Raw genomic sequence first — 26,228 nt, 5'->3', positions numbered from 1 at the left:
CACGTTTGGGTTGGTTCTCACACAGCATTTACCTCAGACAAACCGTTGGGTGTTTCTAACAGTCGTCCTTTCACTGCTAGAAAAACAGCAAACGCTAACGTTTGTGTGTTTCCAGGAGGAAACTTGATAGAAATTGGGCAGCCGTGCAGTGTGAAACTATCAGCCCTGAACTCCAACGTGACCCCGTGAGTCCCTTCCAACTTGGGACAGTCTGTGCTAACTACAGCCATTAGGGTGAGCCAGAAATAGCGAAGCGTGGCACCAAGATGTGGACTTCATATTAGACCCTTCCGCCACCCAAATGTTGGCACAAGTCAGTGAAACCCCTTTCCTTTGCTTGTTTCTTGCAAAGAATAGGGGGAAAAAGAAAGACACTACAACTTAGGCCATGTCAAAGCCTCAGTTAAAACCCAGTTGTCCCTAAACCCCACTATTTTTCCTCTGTATCTAAAACTAGCAGCAGTTACACACATCCTTATTCTGAAGGCACCTCTTCCATTTCTGATATATGAAATATGAAAAAACATCTAACAGTAGTCACACACAGGGGAGCTTTTACTTCCTTTGTTTAACAAACTGCCTGCAGATAAATGCTAGACTAGGCCCTTATACATGATGGCAGTTAAAAATGTAAATATACACCAAAAAAACCAACAAACAAACCACAAGACATGGTTGTATAGAATCACAAGAATCCCTTAGCAAGACATGGAAGAGCATAGCTCAAGGCTGAGCAAACGCTTACAAAATCATTCCACAGCTGCATGCAAAAGGACAGGAAAAAAAAAAACACTGCAGCTTTGGAATAGTGGAAGAAATGTGCACCAAAACAGAATCAAAAAGTGCTTAAGTCCTGGTAAGGTCATCATAAGGTACCAAGTGATTTTTGGAGCCTTGCCTAGGGGGTTGGTTATTCATGTGGCCCTGGAAAACCTTAATCCCGCAGCATTTGTCCCTAGCACCTCACTCAAGGGCAGATGTTCTCCAGTAAGCAGCGTGTCTCAGGGGGCTGAGAGGAAATAAAGCTTCCTAGAGCACAGCATGACAAGGAGAGATCTGTACGCCAGGAGGTCTGTTGCAATGCTTGCTAAAGAGCGTAAGGTCTTCTGGATTTCTTCATTCACCTAGAAAAAAGGTTTCCAAAATACTAAAGTGTAGAACCCTATGCACCCACCTTATGTCAATGGGTGCAGAGGACCCTGAAATATACAGCTCTTCCCAGGAAATTTTTTGATTGTCTGCAGCTAAAGCTGGCAATTACCTCTGAGCACGCATAAGATAAGGGGGGAAGAAAAAAACTGAACACCTGAGACAATACAATGATTGTTATCACCCTTCTAGAAGCCAGGAAGCAACAATACAAACACTGATAAATATCAGCATAGTTCTGATTTTCATCATCACAGAAACGTCACTATAAAATGTATTTTTAAAAAAACTATAAAATTGCTTTTATTTTTCTTTAAAGCCAAACGTTACCTTGAAGCACAGATGAAGCAGTATTACAAACAAATACACACCATTCCAAAACAATCTGCCTGCAGTACAGCTAACAAAAAAAAAAAGTGAGAATTTGTAGACTGACCCCTCTACCTTGGATTTTCTTTCCTCATGTATGAGGACATTTTCATTGAGGCATAAGGGTTACAGATACATGACTTCTCAAAAAAAGATTCTGGATGTTTCTGAGAAGGCAAATATGATGCATCACAGGGGAGAGAGCAGAACATGAAGGCAAAATCCACTGCATCAGTTCCCTTGTAAACCTCAGAAGGGTAAAATCTTGGGACGAGTACCTTCAAAGATATACACAGATCAGTTCCCTGAGTTTCTAACCTTAAATAAATTGTATGAAGGAATTCTCTAAGAGCAATGTCAAAGCAAAGTCCACCTTGCTGACAAACAGTAAACAAATCAGCTTCACAGCACTCTCTGGTTTGACTTACAGCATTCTCAGGGGTGATGTCTCAGTTTTAAAAATCAGCTTGACAGTAAAACCAAACAAGTAGTTTTATGTATGACACCCGGTATATTGAACATTATAGCAGCTCTTGCTGTACAGTACAAGAACAACACAGAGCAGATGGAGAAAAAAAAAATCTGTTGCTTAATTTAAGTCTATGTACTAAATTATCTGTATAGATAACTAACAGCAGACCCAAAACACATTGAGGTGAGAGGCCAAGCTGCCTGTGCCAAGTGTTCCCCAGGCATTTGCTAAAGGGCAATGTAATTTTAGTGTCATAACCCCATCTTCCTGCCTTTTTACAGCTACTGTTAGCAGCCAGGCCAATCCACCAGCCACAGCAAGTCTTCCCAGCCCATCTCAATTCACAGGCAGTTTGTTCACCTCAACCACAACAAAGCCTTAGGTCTTTACAAGGCTTTTCTGGCCATGCTGGAACAAAGTCTGTAGATGTCACATCCTCTGTCACTCCTCCCAGTCCTCCATTGCCCATTCAGGCATCTTGGAGCAATAGTCAAACTCTGCTCCCTTGTAGCGTAAGGCATGTAGGTACATCACCAGCTCCTTGGGAGATGGGTCCCGCCTTGTTATTTTACACTCTACACATAATGGGTCCCTCTCTTCTGTACTTTCTTCTCCCATTTGCCTACCCTCATTTTCACATGAGCCCAGTTCTGTATTTTTTTCAAGTGTTTCTAGGTTGGTATTGAAGTTCAGCGGGTAAGTTGCTACTTCTTTTATCTCAGAACCCTTGATGTCCTCAGCAAGGCAGGAGTTCTCACTTATATGATCAGCCTGCACAGATTCTGTGCACTCACTTGAATTTCCAGAGTCATTGTTTTCTGCATTAGAATTCAAGTCCTCTTCTGAGATACCCAAGATATCCAGGCTTTGCTTGGAACGATGCTCCTCCACCAGTGCCTTAAGGAGCTCCTCATCTGTCTTACCAATCTTTCCACCTTTTCCCTTCTCAGGGCCCCAGGCTTCCATATTATAGATGGGGTCATTGACAATAGGGTATCCTAAGTACTGCAAATGGACCCGGATCTGGTGTGTCCGCCCAGTATGTGGGAGACACTTGACCACGCTGCTCTTGCCATTGTAACTGAGTCTCTGGAAGATGGTTTTGCAGCATTTCCCTTTGGGGTCCACACGACACACTCCCACTTTGTAAGAAACAACCAGAATGGGCTCTTCACAGACCACTTCGTGTTCTGGGAATTCCCCCACCACGCGACAGACATACTCTTTTTCCAGCTATGGAGAGAAAGAAGAGTGATGGTCACAGCAGAATACTGTCTCCGGGTCTGATTACATGTGAGTCTCATCCTAGTTAGTTCTTTCTCTTTTATCAAAGACTTTTGTAGCTAATCTACTCCCTAAGTTTTATTACAACTGAACAGGAAAGAAAAAAAAAGTCAGCTCTGTAACCAAACTCATCTCACACTTTCTCCAACTGGTTGTGAATTCAAGAAGTAAGGAGTGGACTACTTCCTTCATATTAAACTCAAGAGTCACCTCTCAGTGCTTTTAATTGTTACCTGTTTCAGTGCATTTACACAAACCCTGGAAGGTTGCACCCTACAGTCTTTCTCTCTCGAATCCTCCCACACTCAGTAAAACTAGCTGACCGTAAGCAGTTCTACAAACTCAGGCTTGTTTAGACCAAAAAATCTTCCTGACTTTTTGACTTAACCTTTTTCAAGAATATACCACACACGAAAACCCAAGGAAAACCTCTCACCTGCCTCTCCCGAACCTGCTCATCAATCCTCTTGGATACCTCCACTGTCTTGGCAAACATAAGCACTCCTGAGGTCATGCGATCGAGACGGTGAATGGTGTGCAGTTCCTTCAGGTTATGCTCTTTGCCGAGGATGAAGATGACAGTGTTGTGACGAAACCTGCCGCAGGGATGCACAGGCAAAGAGGACGGTTTGTCTACAACCACCACCTCATCATTCTCCACCAGGATTTGGATAGGCTGGGCAGTGACTGGAGGCTCGTGGCGATGCACTGTATTCCTAAGAAAATCATTGTTCTGCAAAGAAAACAAGCAGTTATCACAGAATAGTTGGGTTGGGAGGGACCTTACAGCCCACCCAGCATATCAGGTTGGCCAGGGTCCCATCCAGCCTGGCCTCACACACCGCCAGTGCTGGGGAACCACAGCTCCTCTGGGCAGCCAGAGTCTCACCACCCTATTAAGATGAATCCAACCTGCAGAGCCACCCCAGAGCACATTCCCGAGCCACTGCTCCCCACGAGAGCCCAGCTGTGATCTCCCAGGCCGGGTTAGTGGTGTGCCCACACCACACTCACTATCCTCGAGATGCCACCACCGGCGGTTCCCAGCCCGCAGCCGAGCCGCCCACCTTCAGCACGACGTTCAGGTCCTGCACGGGCTCCTCGTTGAGGCGGAGGCGGCCTGCGCGGGCGGCAGCGCGGTAGTAGGAGAGGGGTTGAGCGCGGAACTCGGTGCTGAAGACGTGCAGGAGGCTGCGGCCCACCCAGCGCCCTTTGCAGTAGGTGCGGAAGTCGTAGTAGTAGGGCCGCACCTTGCGCAGCCCTCCCTCGAAGTAATACGAGGTCTCGGCGAAGTGAGCCGCGCTGAAGCTCACCCCAGACCTCAGTTTCCGCGGCGGCGGTACGTAGCGCTCCCCGGCCGCCAAGCGCCGTTTCTTCGGGGCTGGAGCCGCCGTCTCCTTCTCCTCGTCCACCTTCCCGACTTCGGCTTGGAGGCCGGGTCCCGGTTCGGCCATGCCGCCACGAGAAGAGAGCAACCGCAGACCCCTATCCCGGCTCCGCAACGCGGAGCGCAGCCACGTTCCCCACAGCGCGCCGGCGCGCCCCGGGGCGCAGTGAGTGACGCCACGCCGCGCAGCCAATCGCCACGGGCCGCCGCTGCGAGGCCACGCCCCCACAGTTTGGCGCCCCCGGAGGCTCCGCGCGGGAACGGGGTGACGCCGTACCCGGCAAGAGCGGCACGGAGGGGAACCCTCGTCGGCAGCAGCTCCTGTGGGGATCCTTCCCCTTCTCACCTCTCTTCGCTCACCCCAAAGAAGGACACAGTCGAGAAAGGCCCAGAGATACCAACAGAACAGGATTTTCTCAACCCAAAATTTGTAGTGTTGCTACCGCAGCTTTAAGTAAGTTGATGAAGAACAGGAAGACGACACTCTCTTGTAATTAAACTTGGACAAATGAGGGTAGGTCATTGCATTGTCTTATTTTTTTTTCCAAGCATGAGGCAGAGCAGCCAATATTAAAGAGTATTTTTAGTGAAGTTTTAAGTATGCCTGTATGCTCTTGGAATTCTCTGTGAATAGATGTTATTTGTAGCTTAACAGAGTGCATATCTGGAATTATCTGGATCAAATCACTGGAACCAGACACTGCCTCCAACAGCATCTGCTGGAGAAACATCTTTTTTCTCCATTCCTCCATAACAAGCTCGTTAAAGCAGCACTAAGTGCATCCACTGACACAGCTTCCACTCAAAAAGCAAAACCGCACAGACCATCTACAGCCACAAGTCCCACTCATGAACATTCTGAGGTGACTTTAGAGATATCCTTCCATCTGTCAAAATTCATCCCTGAGGCAAAGAAAACAACAGTTACTGCCACGCATTTGCCTTCAGTTCAGTGACAGAATTCAACAGGGTTCAAGTCTTCAGTCTGCAATCAGTCTGCAATCCCTATCTAATAGAAAATGCATTCTACTCTCCTGCTGTGCCTTCCTAGCCAAGCCTCTTTCTTCTGACTTTTACAAACAGCATCTGCCAGGAATCCAGGATCTCTCAGCAAAGCCAGCAGTCAAGGAGAACAAGCCCACAAGGAGAGCTGGGAGGAGAAACGCTGCTCAAGGGAGAAGAAATGTTTACCGAGGCCACTGCTTTTCCTTATCTGTCAGAGGAACGTAGATCACACCCATCAGTTGGGTTTCAATTATCTGCCCATCGCTGGTTTTGTCGTATTGCATCAGAACTTGGTTTGCACCTTCAGGACCGACGGGCAGTATCAGCCGTCCTCCTGGCTTCAGTTCATTCAGCAACTGGAAAGCAGAGAAATCAGAATCAGCAGAGCCAAAAAAAAAAAGGCAACAGAAACCAGCCAAGCTTGCCAGCTCCAGGTAAAACAGACCGAAAAGGAAGGTACCCTAATTAATGACTGTATCATAGCTCCTGGTGAAGGCATGCAACTGTATCCTTAACTCTTACCTCCTGTGGTACTGTTGGTGCTGCTGCTCCAACGTGGATGGCATCGTAAGGAGCCTCTTCAGGGTACCCCTGCCTGCCATCTCCAACTGCAGGAGGAATAAGCATGCAGAAATGACTTTTGTTCAGACAGCTTCACACAAAAATAAATCCAAATCCTTTCCACTGAAATCTAGAGTAGGAAAACTTTGTAGCAAGACTGCAATCTGAATTCCCAAATCAGAACACTGACCCGTCTGCTAAAAACATAGCATTGGTTTACGTTTTAAAAACCAGGAGAGATTTCTATCATTGTCAAAGCCAGGAGGGCCTTTAAGTAACACAGCAGCTTTGTGGAGCCTTGAGATTCCACATACTGAAGGAGCTGACTCAAATTAAAATAAAACAAATAAAGGGAAACAGAAAAGGGTGTGTGCAGACCTGCTCAGCTAAACCAAATCCTGAATGTGGTACAACCACTCTCTTCTGAAGAAGGTCTCTTTCTGAAACACGACAGGCACTACACATTTAGAAGTAAGGCGTATGATAGACTGCTCACAGCAGTGAATGCTATTTGCTTATATCCTAGACTTCAAGTCAGTAATTACACTGTGCTTACTTAGCCAGGGGTTTCTACCAACAGGTAGAAATCAGCAAAGCAAACTGGAACAATTGCTTCAACAAGCAGAGCTCTGCTGACAAGCCAGAGCTAATGCACGTTCACAGGAGAGGACAAGCATCCAGAGGGCTCACCCACGAGTTTTACACGGCCAGAGCTGAGCAAAGTTGGATCATCTTCTTTGACGTTTCTGATGGATTCATTTACCAGCTCTTTGATGTGTTCTACGCCCACAGCTTTCCCTGTTGGGCCCACCTAGAAAGGAAACAGCAAACATACACCTATATACCTCCCAATACATAGAAATACAGATATATTTTGTACATCCTGTATGTACAGAGACACATTTTATATGACAAGTTACTGTAGGGACTGGATTATTTCCAAAAAGAAACTTTAGAGCAGTTTCAGAACAAGAAGGTGCAAACACTATGACCTGTTGGTTTTAAGGCTGAATAGCTCCAGTTACATTAGCAGATCCAACATCCACTCTAGAAACGATTGTATTTGTCATTACTACAAGCTAGCTTGGGAAGAGTTCACTCCTTCCCTCTGTGCTCTCCATGCCAGCTACGGCAAGCTACCTGTCCTGGTGCACCTTGCTAGGAATGGAGTCCTGTGAGCTTACCATCCTGGCAAAGCAAGCTGTAAGATAACCACTTCCAGATCCAACATCCAGTGCTTTTGCACCTTCCACCAGCTGATCCTTCAGCAGTTCCAGAGCATGGGCATGCTGCGTGGGTACAAACACAGGAGTGTGAAACATCCCATTCTACTTCCTTCCTCCTGCAACTTTTCATTATGTTGCTGTTTCACATCTGCTGCTCTGCTTTAAACACAGCACACCAAGCATTTTGTCTGATGCATGCTGAGTGAGCGACATGTTTCATCTTTGACATCTTTTTACAGAACAATATCAAGAGGTTCAGCAATAATACATGAAGCAGCAGAAATTACAATCTCATGCAACAATTGGACAACATTCACAGTTAGCCTTAGTTATATAGTACTTAAAGAAGTAGTCCTGATAAGTATGCCCACGGGACCTTTCTCACTTTTCTGCTTTAGTAATTAAGTAAAATTACAAAAAAAAAAAAGAGGAGGTACAAACAATTTCCTTAATTTCTGGTAAAAGGAGAAAAGTTTTCTCTCACCATATGTGGCGCACTGATTGTAGCCTTGTATCCTAAAAGGAAGCCAGGTGACAAAAATTACGTGACAGAGAAGTGGCGGCAGTAAGGTTCAAATAATGACCATCTCCCTCCCCGTTCCCTAGAAGTATGAAAACATTTTTCTTTCACCTCATTAAAGCACTTCATTGGCTCATAATCTCCTGTAGGATAACTAATGAGACCAAGACAGCTTTCCACTGCTGCAGTTCTCAGCTATTCCAACTTCTAGCCCCCAGCTCATTCATCAAAACGCTCTGCAACTACCACAGGCTGTGCATGCCTCTACTCCACGAGTCGAATTCAGAGCAAGCAACGCACATTTTGAACAGCCTGTGCTGTTCTTTCCTCTGGGTCCCACTGTTGAAATAGGGATGAGAGCCACTCTTCTTGACCTGTCTTAAAAGCTCACCCGCTGAGAGTGCTTCCAGCACGCAGAGCTCAGGGTGACCTCAGGCCCCTCCTACCACCGTGCCTTGCACAATCAGCGTGAACACCATGCAAAGGGCGACACTGGAAGCTACTCACCAATCGACTGGGGGGAATCCATGTACGGGAAATACTTGATGTAGTGACCTCTGTCAGTAGCCAGCAACACATCGAAGACTCGCTGGGATTTAATGATTCCTTTCTCTGGAAGATGGATGAAAACAGAGAGAGGACTGCAATGCACAGCAGCAAGTCGAAGTCCAACCAGCTGCCCACGCAGCACACCCGCACCCAGCCCCGAGCACACGCTCTGCACTCACTGTAGAGGTTGTTGACCAGCTCGGGGTGCGTCTTCCCGCTGGAGGTCCAGGCCATGCTTCTGGAGAACAGCAGTCCCATCAGTGCCAGCGTCACGCAAGGCAGCAGGCGACTCATCCCACGGCCGGCCTAACAACAGGAGCACCCCACAGCTCAACCCTTTCTAATTTTAAACTCCTGCCCCCTCCCCCGCAGCTCCCCGCGGTAGCAGCACTCACCGCGCAGCCGCACCGGGCCCCGCTGCCCGTTGCCAGGTGTAACAACTTCTCTCGCCTGCGCTGCGCAAGAAAAGTTCCGCCCTTTGCCAAGATGGCGCCGCAGCGGCGTCACTCTCCCCTCAAGCCTTGAGCCTATTTCCCGCCCCTTCGCTGTCAGGTCGCGACTGGTTAGCGGGAAAACTTCCTCCCTTTTCCAAGATGGCGCCGAAGCAGCGTCATTCTACCCTCACGCCTCCAGCCTATTCCCCGCCCCTTTGCTTCCGGCGGAGCTCGGTGACTGGTTAGCATCAGACGTCGGAGCGTGGTGATTGGCTGAGCTCAAGTGCCAATCGGCGCTTTGCCAGAAGTCGTTGTGGCTTCCTGTGTTGGCGGTGCTGAGGCGCGGGGTGACAGTTGGAGTGGCCCTGCTGTGACCCGAGCAACCGCATCCCGGAGAGCAGTGGTGACAGGAGTGGAGGGTGCGGGAACGGGACTGGGGGGGGGCAAGGGGGGCCGGAACACTTCGGCCTAACACCGTGAGAGACTCCTCGGGCCCTGAAGGGTGTAAATGTTGCATTCTGAGGGGAGGCACCCCCGGAGCTATGAAATGTCCCCTCAGTGCTCCACTGGGGTGGTTTGGACGAAAGGCGGTGGGTGGTGAGAGAGACCCTGAGTCGTTCTCACCGTGTGCCACTTGTCCCCCCTACAGGCCTTCATGATGAGAATGATTGAGAGCATTGACTCTGTGGTTACCAGGCCCAGTGAGGACCTCTGGGCTGAAATCTGCTCGTGTCTGCCACGTCCGGACCAGAAGGATGATGTCAGTGAGGCCTTCACCGACTCATTCCTGGATTCCTACACCAACGGAGGAAGCCAGGGCAACGGGGTCCCTTCCCAGCCGAACCCAAAGCCCTGGGCACCCCTGAACGACTCAGAGGTGTATTTAGCATCCCTAGGTGAGTGTTGGGTAGGGCTTTGGGTCCTCTGTTGGCTGAGGTGCCTACTAGCAACTGTGTTATCGGGTGGGGGTGGTGATCACATCTCTGGTTGGTTTTTCCAGCTTGGAAGTACTCAGCAGAGCTCCGTACTCAATTACTGCAAGTGCATTAGTGGAATTGAGAAATACAGCTGCAGCTTGTCATAGAATAAAAAGGCTTAGCTTGGAAGGGACCTTAAAGCCTATCCAGCTCCAGTGCCCTGCTGTGGCCTTGGGACTTGATCAGGATGGCATGATGGATGGAGGTGGGATCAGACATCCACAGACTCTTTGGGCAGCTTGTGTCAGGGCCCCATCACCCTCTGAGTAAAGAATTTCTTCCTAACATCTAATCTACATCTCCCCTCTTTATCTCTTTTAGTTTAAAGCCATTCCTCCTTGTCCTATCACTATTAGACTGTGTGAAAAGTTGGTCCCCCTTCTGCTAATAAGCTCCCCTCAAGTAGTGGAAGGCTGCAGTGAGGCCTCCCCGGAGCCTTCTCTTCTTCAGACTGAACAAGCCCAGCTCACTCAACCTTTCTTCATAAATTAGTTCAGCTCTTCCATGGGAAGGAACTCTTTAACAAGTATAAGCCAAATATATACGTATTTTTTCTGCATCTTTTTTTCGAACAGCATGTATTTCCATTGTTGTTGACTCAGGAAGGGGAAATGTGTTTTGAACTTGTTGTGAGCCTTTGTGTTGCTGTGTTGCCAGCATTTGTCTCCCGAGGCTCCAGGAAATAATGAGACATTTCTGAATGTAAAGAAAAAAAGTGAAATATTTCTGTGACCTGTTTTTTGGGGGAGGCGAGGAATCGGGAAAGGGGCTTTTTAAATAATGCTTGCTGGAATCTGTTCTAGCATAACAGAGTATGGCAGATCATACAGACAATCTCAGTGCTATTGCTTAATTCCTGTGCAATCTATAAAACTGACGTGTGGAAATCAGACCCTATAGCCAGTAAGGATATAGAGCAGGTATGTGTTTATTGGTGCCACGCGTACACCCTGGTGCAAGGGGGATCATTCCACCTAACTTGCACACCGTCCGAAGAAATCGTGCTATAGATATAGGTCAAACTAATACATAGTCAGTAGTTGACAGGAATTCGGATACATATTCACTACATTCCCGAGAGTCCATTAGCATACAGTCCCTCCCCCCCTTGCGCGTGCGTAGTAGGTCATGATGATGAAGGCTCGTAGTCTTCCTCGCGAAGGCTCATAGTCTTCCTCGCTGCAAACTTCTGACCCCGAAGGGGAGTATCCCCCAAACTGGTTTCAGCTTGCACTTCAGACATCTAATCACCTCCCTGCCAAATGTTTTCGAGCTGTTCTCCGGTCCTTATCTTTATGGCCTTCATTCTCCTTGTTATTCTGGACCTAGCGCCTGTGAAAGTGCTTGGAATCCCTTGTTTTCTAATACTCTGTACATAAACTATCTCTATTTGCCCCTTATGTCTACCTTGTGAAGCTGCTTTCTCTTTTCTTGCTATGAAGCCCTTCTTTCTATACTGCAGGGACCTGATCTTGCCCTTCAAAACCATAAATTGATTGTTAGCTGTGTAAAAGCTAATAGAAACATGTGATATGGGGGAAGATAAGGTTACCGCTATTGGAGCCAACATCCTAGCACAGCTAAAAGCAGCAGTCGTTATCTCTAAGGCCATGGAATTAGCCACCCTGTTTTAAATATTTCCTGATCTCTTCATGTAGTACAACAGCATTCAGTTCCAGGAAGGATGCTCCTGCTGCCTGTTAGAAGAAGCCTTTGGGGTTCCTCTGTGCTCTTAACAGTTGGGCTGCTACTCATCCAGTCGTAGTGAAATATTCAATGTTATGGCTCTTCTCCACTTTTGCCTTTCTGTGGAGTTATTTTTATCTTAGGTCAGTTTGTAATCTGGTTTTCAGTGCAGCCACGCGCGTGCTTGGCTTACGTATGCCATTTCTGCATGCAGAAACAGGGCAGGAGAAATCGAGATGTTGTGGCAGAAATGGATTTTAAGCTTTTATTTCTGCCAGAGCCTCCGTTTTGACTTTGTTACTGTTTTAGACTGTTGTTTCATGGAAAGCTAAGTAGAGCTCTTAGTATCTGATCAAAGGTGCCATAGAAACAAGACAGAATTTGCTCTTCTTGTATTAATTGCTGCTGCAGTTCTAATTTGCTCAGAAAATGCTAATGGATAAATTTTTACAAGCAGGTTTCTGTCTAAGTCTGTATTTGTTTGCACACAGTCAGGATGAAAGCATAACTCCAACACAAAGTTTCTTTTGTGTATTCTGGTTAAGCCAGCAGAAGTAGAAACTTGCTGTGGGTTTCTACATGGTCAGGATTAGCAGTTATGGAATGGTACCATCAGCCTGTCAATGTATTTGGGCAGATAATGATATTTCAGGTCTTAAGAACTGTTAGAACCAGATACTTTCAGTGACAGCTCACTTCTGCAACACAAGACGAGCTCCAAAAAGAGCCACAGGCAAGCTGTCCTGTTGTGAGCTACTGCAATTCGACTAACATATCATACATTTTTTGGTTAAAAAAAAAAAAAAAAAAAGTGTGAGTACAAGTTGATAGCTGGCCCAATTTAAGAAAGAATCTATTATAAAGGGATTTTGTGACTGGAGGAACTCCTAAAATTTGCTTCCTTGCTGCTTTGTGTATTGTAGCTGGATTACCCTGCGTCTGCTAAGAACACTGTTTCATTGTAGCCTGTGGCTGAGAAACTCACAATATCACGTTCTATTCTAAGATGCCCTACTGATAATACTGCTGTGCTCACTGCAGTTTTTTCCCGTCAGTTTGGGCATTATTTGGATTTCATACTACAGTTAGTGTGATTTCTGTTCCATGCCATTTGCGTGGAAATTGTGGGAACGCAATGCATCTGAGATCTGTACCCTTCTGTGCAATTTCATCAAAACTCAGTGCTAGGTGGAAAAGTTATTAAAGCTTAGAATTGGGCAGAGTGGACTGACTGCTTACACTTTGTTTCTTTCTGAAGAGTCACCTAAAATTACATGAAGGAAATACTGTCATACAGATTTCAACTGCAAGAAAAAAAGTTACTTAATAAAGACTAAGCATTGAAATGTTAATTTGACCTTTTTGATAATGAGGTGCAGACACTTGTTTTCTTCTTTCTTCCTCAGAAAAATGTAATAAAAAGCCCTGATTTATCTCTTCACAGAGAGAAGGCTGATGAGAATTAAAGGTTTGTCTCAAGAGGTGACCTCCAAGGACATGCTGCGTACTCTATCGCAAGCTAAGAAGGAATGCTGGGACAGGTTCCTCCAGGAGAAGTTTGAGTCTGAATTTTACATAGAGGGACATGAATCTGATGAGAGGTAATAAGCAGGTCAAAAAGGGATTGTTACAACTTGCAATAGGACAGAATTGTGACAGAAGTTCTCACTGTAACTTGTCTAGACTGACACAGGCTTTCTGAACAACTTTGGTAATGCCAGTTGGGTCGCACTAGAGGGAAACACACAGGGCATGAATGGGCTGAACTTTCAAAGCTGCTTACTGATTTTTTTGTTTTGCATTCCTCGTACCTGGGTGATCCAGTAAGGAAACAACTGGAACCTACTTGACAGTTTCCCTTGTCACACTTGGAGTAGGGGGCGAATGGGTCTCAAATTCCTTCTTTTAAGGGTTAGCTTTTAACAGTGAACTTCAGACCATTCCCTGCATCTTTGTGAGGTCTAGACAAGCACTGCTTCAGAAACAAGTGGGATTTGAAGCTCTTTCCAGGGTTGGTACCAGACCTGAGGTTTGATTTCACGAGTGGTTCTCAGTTCAGTGCCTCTCTTACAATGCTTCCTCTCTCACCCATTACTCTTTTATAGATGATGTATGAATTGAGATGAGAGTCCTTTCCTAGACTGCTAAAGCAATCTATGTTCTCAATTACTTATAATGGTCTCCATATTTCTCTTTTTTGAGCTGACATTGTTCAGGATTGCTTCTATCTGAGGAAAAAAAAAAAAAAAGGATTATCTTTCTCCCTTAAAGAAAATCTACTTAAGCTCATTTTGGAATTCAAGTATGAGAAATAATTTTTGTTTGTAATAGGTCTTAGATTCTTTCTTTGACAGTTAACTTGATTTATATTTAAAAACAAATTGTAGACATAGGTGTTCTCTCTACTCTGTTTTTAAAGGCTGGGGATATTAGCCATGAAAATGTTTTCCCTGCTAGACTTTGACTAAATGAAGTTTAGAGGTCACCCTTGAATGGTACTGAGCTATTTGAAGCTCATCCAGCAGCGTAATTAAGCAAACCATAACTTTTAAGCGTACAAATCATCTCAAGGACACTACCAAGCAAAACTCTGCTCTTGTAGAAGAGCAAGAGCAAGTTAATTTTGTTGTGCAAGGATTGAATGAATTGTGTCACTTCCTGGCAGATGAGCATACACACGCATTTCATAGTTACAGTAAGTTTTAGTCAGCATTTAAACGCAGACAAGAGTAGGTCTGTTCCATGAGACCAGCTATTGTGAAATAGGCTGTAGGAGATTAAGTATATTAGTATGTATTTATGTATTTCTGTGGTATTGTTAGCATTCTAGGATGTAGGTGTACTGCCTATATTTTCCCCTTAACCTTCTCTTGTCAGTCTAAATCATGTCCTGTGAAGCTTTATTACTGTCTTATCTTTTGCCGTGTCTTTGCTTTCCCTCAGCACGCTGGAGCATCTAAAGAGATGGCTGCAACCTGATAAAGTGGCCATCAATACTGAAGAGGTACAGTACCTCATCCCTCCAGAATCACAGGTAGAGAAACAGGAGACTGAAGAAGAGCGTCCAGCTGCTGAGCAGTGAGGTATGCAGCAGCCATGCTGCAGAGCTGCCTCTTGTCCAACCCTGATGGAGCTGTGTGCAGCGACAGTAATGATAGGAAGAGGGTGGGGGTAAGTAATTGGTGCCAGTTGTCAGTCATTTAAAGACAATGAAATGAAATCCAACAACAAAACAGCGCTGGATCTCCAAGGATATTGACTGGTGGTTGTTGTGGACAAGAGCGGAACAGAATATGCTGAACTGAAACCCTTTTTTGATTGTAGTCCCATTGTAGTCCCAGTGTGTAGCAACCAAATCGTTCTGGCATGAATGTGAATTGTTTGTAACTCATCAGGAGGTGTACTGAACTATAGGGAAAAAAAAAACAAAACAACAGAACAGTTGTTTAGAAGCATCAAAAACATAATGGTCTAGAATAGAAACAGATAAAACAAGCCACTGAATCAGTTTTTGTACTTGTCTTGTACCTTCTTTATTACTAACTTGGTCTTTTTTCTTTCTTTCTTACAAAGTCCATTGTGTTGTTTTTTTTATCAGACTTCACTATTTATGAGTTGTCTCTGAGCTTTACCCAAAGGAGGACAGAGGTTGTTCACCTGTCTAAATTTGGAATCCTAAGGGAAGCTGTCACTGCAATTGTTAAATTGATCACAGTATTGAGATTGTAGCAACAGAAGGCTTGGTAACATTCTTCTCCTTGTAGTGTTCCCTCCAAGAATGTCCCACTTGATTGGCCATCCAAACTGTTTCAGAGTGGACCGGAGGAGGAGTATTTTTATTGTTGGTCACTTTGTACCTGTTCTCATTTCCTTCAGCCTCTCCCAGAAAGGGTCAGGTGAGATCCTGCATCAGGAAAACAAAGAGTGATAACCGAGAGGCTACAAATAGCTTGTTTTCATCACAAACGAGCACAAAATTACCTACGTTAAAAATATTCTAGCATATATATTTCATTCTGTTTAACTCTGCAGGGGGTTGTTTCCCATTTTTAGTCAATAAAAGAATCTGTAGTCATGTGTAAGACCGATGCTTCTTTAAGCTGTGCTTTGTCTTGGTGTTGACGCTAAAGGTCGATAGAGGGAAGCAGTGTACATCTCCTGTCAGATAAAGCTCTTTCGACGGAAATTGGAGGGGTAGTTCTAGTAGCTTAAGCACATTAGATTGTTCATTATGTATGAAATTACATTTTTAAAAGGAGCTTATCACGTTCATTGTTTCCTGTCTCTGTTCAGTTATAAACGTGCTGTTGTTTTATTCACTGCTGGCTGTTATTCTGTTGCTGCTTCTTCAGTGTCATGACTGGGTGTTTGCCCACACCATTAGCTTTGTGCTGTAACCACCCACTGCAGCCTCACCGTTCTCTGAAGCAGTCACACATAATTCTCCATTAGAACAAACGTGAACATTTGAGAAACACGGTGAGTCACCTGAATGTCAATGATACAAGGCTCACAAAGCTTTGGTGTTGTTGAAACGGATTCCTTTGTCATCTTTTAAATGCCCCTATTAATTTATCTCTAAGAATAAGTCTGCTTTTCTGTATTCAGATACAGTGCTGTAAATGCCATCTCTCACCTGTGCTGTCAAGCTATAATGAAGGCACTTCCGAGCATTTATCAGAAATTGAATGTGCAAAGAGAGAAAGATGCAATTTCTTTTTCTGTACCCAGGCTATTTTGCAGTCAATACATTTCCTTCTTGTGATTAGCAGTGACTGAAGATGCTTTATATTACATTGTCTATTGCCATTAAAGTTATTTGAGCTAGAAATGTATTCATAATAACTGTACCAAAACATTTAATGTCCCAGATCCACGTAATCTGGCTCTGCAGTGTCACATCATCTCCACCCACCAGCTTTGGCGTGGCCAAGAGGGCGGGCAGAAGACTATGCAGTATGGTTTTGTTACATTATCATGCTGAACACTGGTCAGGAAGAAACACAAGTTTTCTGTTTGTGGCTGTTGATGGATAATGTCAGCACAAGACAAGAAAATTAGGTCCTGAAGCAATGCAGCATCGCCTTTTCAGCAGACACTTAGACCTGCCAAAACATAAGCGATAATAGATTGGCATTTAATTGGAGATCACATCCAAATCAAGCAGTGGATCCAGCTCCATCAATCTGCAGGCTTGCTCTGAAGGTTGTCTGACTCAGTCTAACTCAATGGGGATGTAAACATTAGGACTGAAAAAAAAAACAATCTATCAGCCTAAGGACAAATGAGGAGTTTAAAGATTCTGTAAGTACACAAACTATCTGGTTTTAAACTTCTACTACATATAAATATTGACACCGGCATAGTCAAATCCTTTATTGCTCAAGGAAAGAGATAACATCCACTGAAGGCACTACACTACAGTGTCTGGAAGAGCGCACGCTGGAAGCTGTCAGATAAACAACCCTTTGGAAATACTGACCTAAAGAGAATCAGATTTGGGATTGATCTATACTTAAAAACTCATACTTTACGACTGTTTTTTACAACACCGCTTAAACTGAGAATATATGGGAAAGGTGTGATGTGTGCATTTGTTGATGCCATGTGTGGTTTTGCTAGTGAGGACATTAATTGGAGCTGTCATGGTTTATAATAGGAAAAGAAAGCTGTTGAGCTCCCAGTCAAACAAACTCTCACTGGTATGAGCAACATTTCCACTAAGGATTTTTTTTTCCTTACACAGCAACACCTGCATTCCTGTTGGTGGCAATAATTCCCACACCGAGAGATGTGCCAATCTAAACAGCAACAACAACAACAAAGGAAGAGCTGCTGATAACAGCACGATGATAGAGGAAAGCAAACCATCAGTGATACAGTCTGAACGCAGTGTGTTCTGACTGCTAACCCACAAGCATAGACATACTATCAAACATGGACTGTTATTGTTAGGGTGTGAGAAAACACCAGTCACGTGTTAGCCTTTCTTATCTGTGCCTTTTAATGACAGTTCTCAGCATGAAATGGCATTTCTCTAAACTCCTAAATTTCCCAAGAGCTCCTACGCACCGATAAAGGGAAAAGAGGTGGTTCACAGTGTGCTTAAAGAGATGACATCAAGCCAAAGCATGAGTTGGTCGTGCTGGGTAACGATGCTAAGAATATCCTGCTCCTCTTTAATTGACAAGCCATCTAGGGTTTTGAGTTAAGAGAACTGCTACAGGAGGAAAGTCCACGCTGTGGTGGCCGTTTTGCAGGGAAGGTGGCCAGGATGGACATTTCCAGAAGTGAATTTGGGTGGTCTCTGCAAACATGCTGAACTCCTGGCATCCACAGATATTTCTAAGAGGTGACCCCAACATTCATCCCAAAAAGGGGATGGAAACCACAGCAAACACATGTTCCCTGTCATCAGCCACGCAGGGTAGGTTGAGCACTGGGATGTCATTGCAGATACCCCAAAATTTATGCTCCAAGAAGCATTGCTGGTTGGCAGATGAGGACTGAGCTGCAGCTTCCAAACTCATCTCTGAGCCCACCAGCCTGACCTCTTCTATCCAATCAGAGCTAAAAACTTCTGGCATGGGGCAATACAAGACTTGGGATAAGGGATTTCTCCTACAGCTCTATGAAAGTAATAAGGATTAGGTCAGAGGAGGCTCTTCCAGGGTAAGAACGTGTGGGGTGAAGCCTTGGCCAGCTTGGGGTGGATGTGTCCATCCCAGCCAGCAGCAATTCATTATTTTCTATCATGTCGAAGCTGCATCTCTCATCTAAAATGATCTCTTAAGAGCCTTCTGCTTTCCTTATCAGAATGTTCTACACTTTAAAATTAATGGCTGCTCCCAGCCAGGCTACAGAAGCAGAGATTATTTTCTTCCTGCAGAGTGTTTGGTGGAGATGAGTGCTCTTCTTAACAGCCAGCTCTTAGCCAGTTTCAATAGCACCGATCCACATTCATCAGACAGAGGCAAATTAACAGCTTTCTCCCACCAAAAGTCCTAATTTTGTTGAACTTCTTCTAGGACTACTCTGAGAATTTCCGTTCCTGCTACAGAAAAGAAAAGAAAAGAAAAGAAAAGAAAAGAAAAGAAAAGAAAAGAAAAGAAAAGAAAAGAAAAGAAAAGAAAAGAAAAGAAAAAGAAAAAGAGAAAAAAAGAATTTTCTAGCAGCTGATGATGATGACTTTTAATTTTCCCTTACTTAAATAAGGCATGAAGATGAAAAGATCTTTCATAAGAAATCAGAGGGAGCTGATGGGCATTGACCTGCTTTGGGTCTGGCATCCAGACACCCAATCATGTCAAACAAGCAGCCCTGATACCCTACACTTCGTAATTGTGGAGTGCATGGGGATTGGTGTGTCATTCCATAATCCCCCAGTCTACACTAAGTGATCAAAACCATTGGAGACCAACTGAGGTTTTGGCTGAACTCCCACATATTTTCCACTTTTTGTCCAATTTGGGAGGCTCTAAAATCAACCCCAGCTGCAAATAGGATTTAAGTCCAAAGCCACAAGTACAAATCCCCCTTGCCAACTCTTCCTGCCATTCCCAAGAGGAATCAGTCAAGTTGCTTGGATCTTCTGAGTCCTCCAGCTGGAGGACCAACCCAAATTTACTGCTGAAATCAGTTGGCAGCACGGAGACTGGTGTCTGTGTAATGAGGTGATTTTGGAGCACATTTGGAGCTCCCCAAAACCTCCCCCTTCCTGGTCCATCACTATGGGATCCCCATGCTGCAAGAAACCAAAGCTCATAGCCACCAAAGAGCTCCAGCCAAACATCAGCTAGCCTTCGGGGTCAACAACCCAATGATCCCTGGCCTTAACTTCAGCTCATTACCACCAAGTTGGTCATAACGCTATTGCATAAGGAAAGGGATACAACTACAGCAGTCAGTGAACATCAATACGATTCTTTGGTACTTGGCAGCCTCTCAGATCTCATTAGAAATCCTTTCTTATGAACTTGATCTTGTAACTGAAATCAGTATTGCATGGCGTAACTACAATGCGGTGATCAACAGCTTCTAAGGTTAATTCTTCCCCAGCCCTCGAATCTCTCTAAATGCTTCTCAAATCTTGATCCACGCATCAGTTCACCAGGATGAAATGATCTGGGAATTGTTTCGAAAGTCCACTTCCATTTCCAAGTGCGAAACCCCTCTCTTACTGCAACAAGATGGGACCATAGGGATGGGAAGAAGGAAGAGAGATGTTAAAAAAGAAGAGATGCAGCCCCAAAACAGCAGCACTTGCATGTGCCTGAGCCTTCAACAGTTAATAGTATTTTGTAGGTGCTGCGTAGCATTTCATTACACCATTCTATCTCAATGGCACTGCTACAAGGTCTTGACCTTAGCCCCAGTGCAATGGGAAGGGCACTGAGCTGGACAAAAGGGTTTCCAGGAGATCTCATTTGTGCAACAGTATCTACCCCATAAACATGAGATCTGGGAGGAAAATAAATGGTTTTCAAGTCATTGCCAAAGCAGAAAAATGGGATGGTAGAGATTTAAGCCTTGCTCTTTGCTCTGTGCAGACTGTTCCTCTGCTCATTCAGCTTACATTTTTGGGCACCAGTTGGGTTTGCAACCATTCTGAAGCAAAACCTTAGCAAAGCCCAGCTGCCAAAACGTATGCACGTGGCTCTAGCCACACATTTCTCCTCTTACATCAAGATTTCCTTACAGTGCAACGTCCCCATTGCCACCTCCCTCCCGGACCTCCTCCAACACTGAGCTTTGAGGAGCAGATGGAGAGCCACAAAGTGGCTGCAAATAACTCCCAGTCAGAAGAAAATACGTGTGTTTCTGTTTGTTTCTTTGTTTATTTCCCCCCTATGTGAATCCCCAAAGTTCTTGTCTGGCAGCCCCAGTACTCACTCAGTACTCACATTTTTGGGGAGGTAATTTTTTCTTGCTCCATACACAGTTCATGAGCAGCTCCATCACTTCTTCCATTGGCCCGTAAGCTCCTTCACACCGCAACCCCAAGGCCACAGGAACCCTCTCACCACCAACTCCAGCTCCTGTATCACCCCAAAAAAGAACAAAAAAAGAACGACTCCCTCTTTTTGAGGGTAAACTGTAAATCTCCTTTTTCAAAAAGCCCTTTAATCACTATTTCTGATGTGAGAAAATCATCCTACCAACCCCCACCAATGACACAGCAAAAAAAAAAAAAAAAAAAAAATGTTGTTTGGCTTGGCTCATCCTTCCCTAAATAAAGCTCTGCTGTGACCTTTTGCATCCAACCAGGGACTTGACTGCACCTGCTTCAACACCTCTGAATGATTCCAGCACAGCTGGAGCCTCTGCCCCCGCTTCCTTGCAGCTCCCCTGGCTTCAATCTCACTCTATGAGCGCAGCTGCTGCTGTGCGCTGGGGTTCAGCCCTGTGGGGTACATGCTGTGCCCTATAGCTCTGTAACATATTTTTCTCAGTGGTGGCCCTCACTGACTGGGCTATCGCCACCCCATGGCTGGGCCACTCTTGTCCCCTTGGCTGGGCCGTGCTCATCCAATGGTTGGGTGCCCATTGACCCACGGCTGGCTACTCTCATCCTGTGGCCATCCTTGGCCCGTGGTTGTGACATCCTTGTTCCCACAGCTGGGCTGTCCTTGCCCAATGGTTGGGCATCTATCACCCCATGGCTGCTATCACCCAATAGCCACGCTCAACCAATGGTCTCCCTCACTCCACAACTGGGCCATACTCAACCTATGACTGTTCTTTCCCTATGACTAGGCAACACTCACTACACTGTTGGGTGTCCATTGCCCCATGTCTGGACTACCCTCACCCCATAGTTGAGTGTCCATCACATCATGGTTGGATGTCCATTGGTCCATGGTTGGGTATTTATTGACCCCTGGTTGGGCATCCACTGACCCATGGCTGTGCCACCCTCATCCCATGGCTGCCCTCATCTCATGAGTGTGCCATCCTTACTCCATAGTTGAATGTTCTAATCCAACAGCAGTCCTCACCCTATGGCCATGCATTCATCACCCATGGCTGCTGTCTGCCCCAAAGTGGGCTACACTCACCCCATAATTGCCCTTGCCCTATGTCTGGACCATCCTCACACCATGGCTGGGTGTTGGGTATCCATCACCTGATATTTGGTCGTCTGTTGACCTACGGTTTGGCTGTTCACCACCCCATGGCAGGACCACACACACCCCAGGTTTGAGTGTCCATTATCCCAGAGCTGGGCATCCATCCACTCTGCCCCACAGACACCTTCATCATCCTCCCCCTCAGTCAGGGCAGCCAAGGAGCTCCATATGGTCCCTGTGCCCACACTCTCTGTTCTCCCCAACTCAGTGAAGAGACCTCACTGCAGAACAGCAGGACAAGCATGACCATCCCCACACATAGCAGGAATACCCACCCTGCGGGTGGGAACGCCACGCTCCTCCCCAGCTTTTAATCACGGCGCTCAAGCATCACAGCGACAATAAGGAGTGAGAGCGAGGATCGCAGCAACCAGAGGACTTGCGGGGAGCAACAGCTGGTGAATGAGATGCATTTCCTTTTTGAAACATCCAGCGAGCAGAGGGATCTTGGAGCTTTCTCAGAGCCAGGCAAGCCCCGGGCAGATTATGGGTGGTGAGTGTACTCTGCAGAGGGAGTCCTGCTTCCTTAAGGGAGCAAAATATATATATATATTGATGCTGGATGGAAAGATGGAAAAAATTGAAAGATGGAAATTCAGCAATCAGATTTGCTACTAGTTTCCATCCAGATTTTGCTTTCCAAGGCTGGACACACAGACCTGGAGCTACTTTAATTATAGCACAAAGCAGGAAACTATAACATCTCTCAGTAAACTCTGGGAGTTAACTAATAAGGGGTAAGGAGGCTGTTCAGCAAGGGGAACAATGTGTGATAGCGTTGGGTCCCGGGAGTAATTCTGCTTTTCCCTGCACTTTCAGACAAAATAGATCTGCCTCCAGTTCTGCTGCTACCAGGAGCTCTGTGGCTGTGCTGGGGACAGCTTCCTCACGCCCCGAGGAGGACCAAGTGCTGCAGGTAATGAGCCAAAGTGACGGGGAAAGAGAGAGAGGGAGGACGGGGTCTGGAGCGAATTGGGTGCCGAGTTGGCTCTGTGATGGGAAGGCAGTGCACAGGTTTTCCTCTGGAAAGCATTGTGGAGAAGTAAATATCCAAGGGGATAAAGTAATGGGAGGGGAAAAGTTGGGCGGGCTGGGATGTGTTGAAGCCTCCTGCCCAGCTGTGTGGCTGGAGGCAGGGAATGAGGCTGACAGTGAGGCACTGAGAGCAAGAAGAAATGCCGGTGCCTTTATTTCCCCACTGTGTGTCAGCTCGGATTACTTTCAATCCTGCATCCTGAGCTGCTTTCCCCAGCAGGCAGCTCACAGCAGCAGCAGGACTGTTCCGTTAACCACTTCCTAGCCATGCTCCGTTTTTTCCACACCAAAGCCTCCGTGTGTGCAACTACCGGGACCTACACCTTGCAGAACTAGACACTGGGGACTGGTCTTTCTGCCCAGAAGCACAACCACAGTGAGTCTCTCTCCTCTTCAGGGCCAAGACTTGTTGGGCCCCTGCCTTGCTGAGCCCTTCTCATGGCACAGCTCCCCAATGACTCCTGGCAGAACAACTCAGCCCCTCTCTTCACAGGCCTTGACCTCTTGCTGGAGCTTAAGCCACTCTTCATCCCTCTCTACGCCACCCTGGTGGCTGTGGCGTGCACGGGGAACCTCTTCCTCATCCTCCTCATCGCTCTCACCAAAAAGCTGCACTGCACCACCAATTTCCTCATCGGCAACCTGGCAGCAGCTGACTTTGTCATGTGCCTGGCCTGCGTCCCTCTGACCGTCTCCTATGCCTTCGAGGTGCGGGGTTGGCTCTTCGGGATGTTCATGTGCTACTTTGTCACCCTGATGCAGGCCACCACCGTGTTTGTCTCAGTGCTGTCCCTCACCGCCATCGCCATTGACCGCTACATCGTCGTGGCCTACCCCATCCACCGGAGGATAAGCCGCAAGTCCTGCGTCTGTGTCGTGGCCTGCATCTGGCTTCTCTCCATCCTGGCCTCTGTTCCAACCTCGCTGCACACGCAATACTTGGATCTCAACGCCATCGGCCACGACATGATCATCTGTGAGGAGTTTTGGAAGCACAAGGAGAGGGAGCGGCTGCTGTACTCATGCCTGATGCTCCTCTTGTCCTACATGCTCCCGCTGCTGGCGGTGTCAGTCTCCTTCTGTGCCATCTCCTATCACCTGCAGAGGAGGAACATCCCAGGAGCTGCCTACCCGGGCCGAGACAAATGGAGCAAAACGAAGCAGAAGACTTTCCGGGTGCTCACCGTCTCGGTGGTTTGCTTTGCGGTCTGCTGGCTGCCCCTCCAGGTGGTCAACTTCATCAGAGACATTGATGAGGAGTTCACCATCCTGGACAAGAGATACGTGAACGTCATCCAGGTCTCATGCCACCTGATTGCCATGAGCTCCGCCTGCTACAACCCCTTCATCTACGCCTCCCTCCATGACAAGTTCCGCTTCCACCTCAGCAGTTATTTCTACCGCAAGAAGAAGAGCTCCAGCATCGTGTCCTACAAAGCTTCTCGGTTCAACACCTGCTCCACCCTGGCAGATGCCCCAGCCGGGCTCTCGGATAAGATAGCTTTGCAAACCAGGTTCTCTTAGCTGAACTTCCCCTACAGGCTTGCTCTTGGGCCTGGATGTAGACGCTTGTGCTTGGCAAGGAGAGCAAGCACCACAGAACCAAGTGATGGGATGTCAGTCCTCAAGTAGCAGCTCTTCTGAGCAGCTCAAGGACATTTTATTCCTTGACACAGAGCACACCAGGGCACCAACAACAAACACCACAACCATGTGAAAATAGAGTAATCTTGAGCAGGATTTACCTGCTAGCCCCCATAGAGACACAGTGGGTACTGGTGGGTGCTCCCACCTGGTCTGACTCAAGAATCAGTGTCAGTGAAACAGCTTTCACTTGCCTTGTTGAAATAGAACAACGTACATATATCTGGATTAACGACTGGGTGTATAATTGGTGTGATGTAGTGTTCCATAAGCCCCAGTTTGCAGAAATGCCTACACATACACTGACACAGTCAAAATCTGCCTCAGTATGAGTGCTTGCTTTGTGTGCAAGGAAGAATGTTTGTGCTGTACCACTGGTTGTGCAGCAAGGCTGGGAATGGGGTATATACACGCCCTAGATCTCCAGCCACAGCTGACTATGCCAGGGGACTGGTGCTGTATTTGCAGCACAAAGACGTCTCCTTGTGGTATGTATAGGGATAGGCAAGATGTTGAGTGCATTTAAAGAAGTCTTTGGAGTACACATTGTCATTTTGTAGAATAAAGATTGTTCCTAAGCAACAGATAGCATTTTTCTGCCTCTGGAGGAACACCAGCTTTCTCAGGCAGCACTTAAAGATCTGTCCATTTTTTCGTTTAAATTGCAGTCCATTGGTGAAAGGACAATATACATTCAGAAGTGTGCGTTCTTCTGCCAGCTAGCATGCAGGGCTCACCGCCACAGCTTGTGTTGAGTGTGGGGACACTTCCATCATCTACTTGTCTTTCTGAGTAACCTCATCTGTGTAACCTCGTTGGATAGTCCCAGTTTCTCCAGCCAGAAGTGTGCAGCCAAACAAGATGAGGCAGACAGGGTTCAAAGGAATGGAATAGGTGATAAGAAAGGTATCAAGTTGTGTGTTTGCTGAGGAAGAAGTCCTCAATCTCCATTCAGAGTTGTTTAAGACGGTATATGCTCTTCTTGGGCAGAGGTAGGAATCCTGCTCATGGGCTACCCCAAAACTGCTGCATAAATTGTGGGTTGCACTCTGGTGTCTCCAGATGCTGGTTGGACCTTAAGAGCCTTAGGCAACAACCTGCTGTTGGATCACCTTACTGCTGAGACCTTCATGGGTCCCAATGGCCATTCTGGAACAGGAGACAGAAACCCATCAAACACAACACAGCTCACTCTGTTGGCTTCTTGCAGCTTTCTTGTGGCTACATAGGGTTGTGCTTAGGACTGAGGCTGAAGTATTTGTGCTGGAGGAGCAAAGCCCAGGTCTCTCCTTGTCCCTTCTGCTAATAAAGGCTTTAAAAAGCTCAGGCTGTTGTTTGTATTGATTTGAACCCAAAAGATAAGGCCTGCAGTCACTCCCCCTGCATGAAATTTGATCTCATTGCAGGAAACCAATCAATCTGGAAGTGTTTATCCATCAGTGCCACGGGCAGCTGCTCAGAGTCTAGCTGGCAACCAGGGCTGGAGCTCTGAGGTTTTCAGGGAAGCTTTGCTGTGACACAGCTCTGCGGTTCCTTTCTTTCTTTTATTTACAGGGAAATGACTCACAATGTTCTTTCACTCACTTGAACTTCTCACTACAGCACTGCCCATACCCCGGATCCACCTGAAATTTTGCAATGGCAAATAATGGGTCTCAGTAGCAACTTCACACTGCTCAGATTTGGGGCGCAGACGCCTGCTGCCCCACAGCCTTCTGCTTGAGGAACTCTGCACAAATGTGGGATTGTGCACTGAATCCCATTTGCCTGCACGCTGCCAGAGAGCACGTGGTGCTCACA

General features: G+C 46.4%; 4 protein-coding genes across 8 annotated transcripts; 2 read left to right on the top strand and 2 right to left on the bottom strand.

Annotated features, from left to right (window-relative positions):
* Positions 1-1,432: 1,432 nt before the first annotated feature.
* Positions 1,433-4,829, bottom strand: RPUSD2 (RNA pseudouridylate synthase domain containing 2). The gene is made up of 3 exons (XM_040701513.2): positions 4,342-4,829; positions 3,711-4,007; positions 1,433-3,223 (listed from the first exon to the last, which is right to left on the bottom strand). Exons 1-3 carry the CDS (start codon positions 4,726-4,728, stop codon positions 2,432-2,434), a joined length of 1,476 nt encoding a protein of 491 aa, XP_040557447.1. The 5' UTR covers positions 4,729-4,829; the 3' UTR covers positions 1,433-2,431.
* Positions 4,830-5,056: 227 nt separating this feature from the next.
* Positions 5,057-9,027, bottom strand: PCMT1L (protein-L-isoaspartate (D-aspartate) O-methyltransferase). 3 transcript variants are annotated; one of them, NM_001277402.1, is given in 9 exon segments: positions 5,057-5,564; positions 5,853-6,022; positions 6,189-6,274; positions 6,918-7,038; positions 7,412-7,516; positions 7,938-7,969; positions 8,481-8,585; positions 8,702-8,828; positions 8,918-9,024. In NM_001277402.1, coding segments are annotated over 8 exon segments (747 nt in total). In that variant the 5' UTR covers positions 8,817-8,828; positions 8,918-9,024; the 3' UTR covers positions 5,057-5,551.
* A 234-nt stretch (positions 9,028-9,261) lies between these two features.
* Positions 9,262-16,444, top strand: CCDC32 (coiled-coil domain containing 32). The gene is made up of 4 exons (NM_001199531.2): positions 9,262-9,375; positions 9,606-9,852; positions 13,064-13,220; positions 14,563-16,444. Exons 2-4 carry the CDS (start codon positions 9,612-9,614, stop codon positions 14,699-14,701), a joined length of 537 nt encoding a protein of 178 aa, NP_001186460.2. The 5' UTR covers positions 9,262-9,375; positions 9,606-9,611; the 3' UTR covers positions 14,702-16,444.
* A 5,642-nt stretch (positions 16,445-22,086) lies between these two features.
* Positions 22,087-25,766, top strand: PRLHR2 (prolactin releasing peptide receptor-like). Of its 3 annotated transcripts, XM_046941896.1 has the most exons (3): positions 22,087-22,147; positions 22,569-22,665; positions 23,182-25,766. In XM_046941896.1, the coding sequence occupies exon 3, from the start codon at positions 23,223-23,225 to the stop codon at positions 24,306-24,308; it is 1,086 nt and encodes a 361-aa protein (XP_046797852.1). In that variant the 5' UTR covers positions 22,087-22,147; positions 22,569-22,665; positions 23,182-23,222; the 3' UTR covers positions 24,309-25,766.
* Positions 25,767-26,228: the final 462 nt, after the last annotated feature.

The sequence above is a fragment of the Gallus gallus genome, chromosome 5, assembly GCF_016699485.2.
Source record: "Gallus gallus isolate bGalGal1 chromosome 5, bGalGal1.mat.broiler.GRCg7b, whole genome shotgun sequence".
Lineage (NCBI taxonomy): Eukaryota > Metazoa > Chordata > Aves > Galliformes > Phasianidae > Gallus > Gallus gallus.
The sequence above is the reverse complement of the archived record's forward strand: the minus strand, read 5'-3'. Positions and strand labels throughout refer to the sequence as shown.

Bases quoted from the DNA above. Each gene is read 5' to 3' on its own strand.
- RPUSD2 (XM_040701513.2), bottom strand. From the start codon at position 4,728: ATGGCCGAACCGGGACCCGGCCTCCAAGCCGAAGTCGGGAAGGTGGAC. The intron at 4,008-4,341 runs GTGGGCGGCTCG...TTTTCTTTGCAG, and splicing joins ACCTGAACGTCGTGCTGAAG to AACAATGATTTTCTTAGGAA. The intron at 3,224-3,710 runs GTGAGAGGTTTT...TTCTCTCCATAG, and splicing joins AGCAGGTTCGGGAGAGGCAG to CTGGAAAAAGAGTATGTCTG.
- PCMT1L (XM_046941578.1), bottom strand. From the start codon at position 8,816: ATGAGTCGCCTGCTGCCTTGCGTGACGCTGGCACTGATGGGACTGCTG. The intron at 8,586-8,701 runs GTGAGTGCAGAG...TCCATCTTCCAG, and splicing joins GCTGGTCAACAACCTCTACA to AGAAAGGAATCATTAAATCC. The intron at 6,023-6,188 runs GTAAGAGTTAAG...TCTGCTTTCCAG, and splicing joins CACCAACAGTACCACAGGAG to TTGCTGAATGAACTGAAGCC.
- PRLHR2 (XM_046941896.1), top strand. From the start codon at position 23,223: ATGGCACAGCTCCCCAATGACTCCTGGCAGAACAACTCAGCCCCTCTC.
- CCDC32 (NM_001199531.2), top strand. From the start codon at position 9,612: ATGATGAGAATGATTGAGAGCATTGACTCTGTGGTTACCAGGCCCAGT. The intron at 9,853-13,063 runs GTGAGTGTTGGG...ATCTCTTCACAG, and splicing joins GGTGTATTTAGCATCCCTAG to AGAGAAGGCTGATGAGAATT. The intron at 13,221-14,562 runs GTAATAAGCAGG...GCTTTCCCTCAG, and splicing joins GGACATGAATCTGATGAGAG to CACGCTGGAGCATCTAAAGA.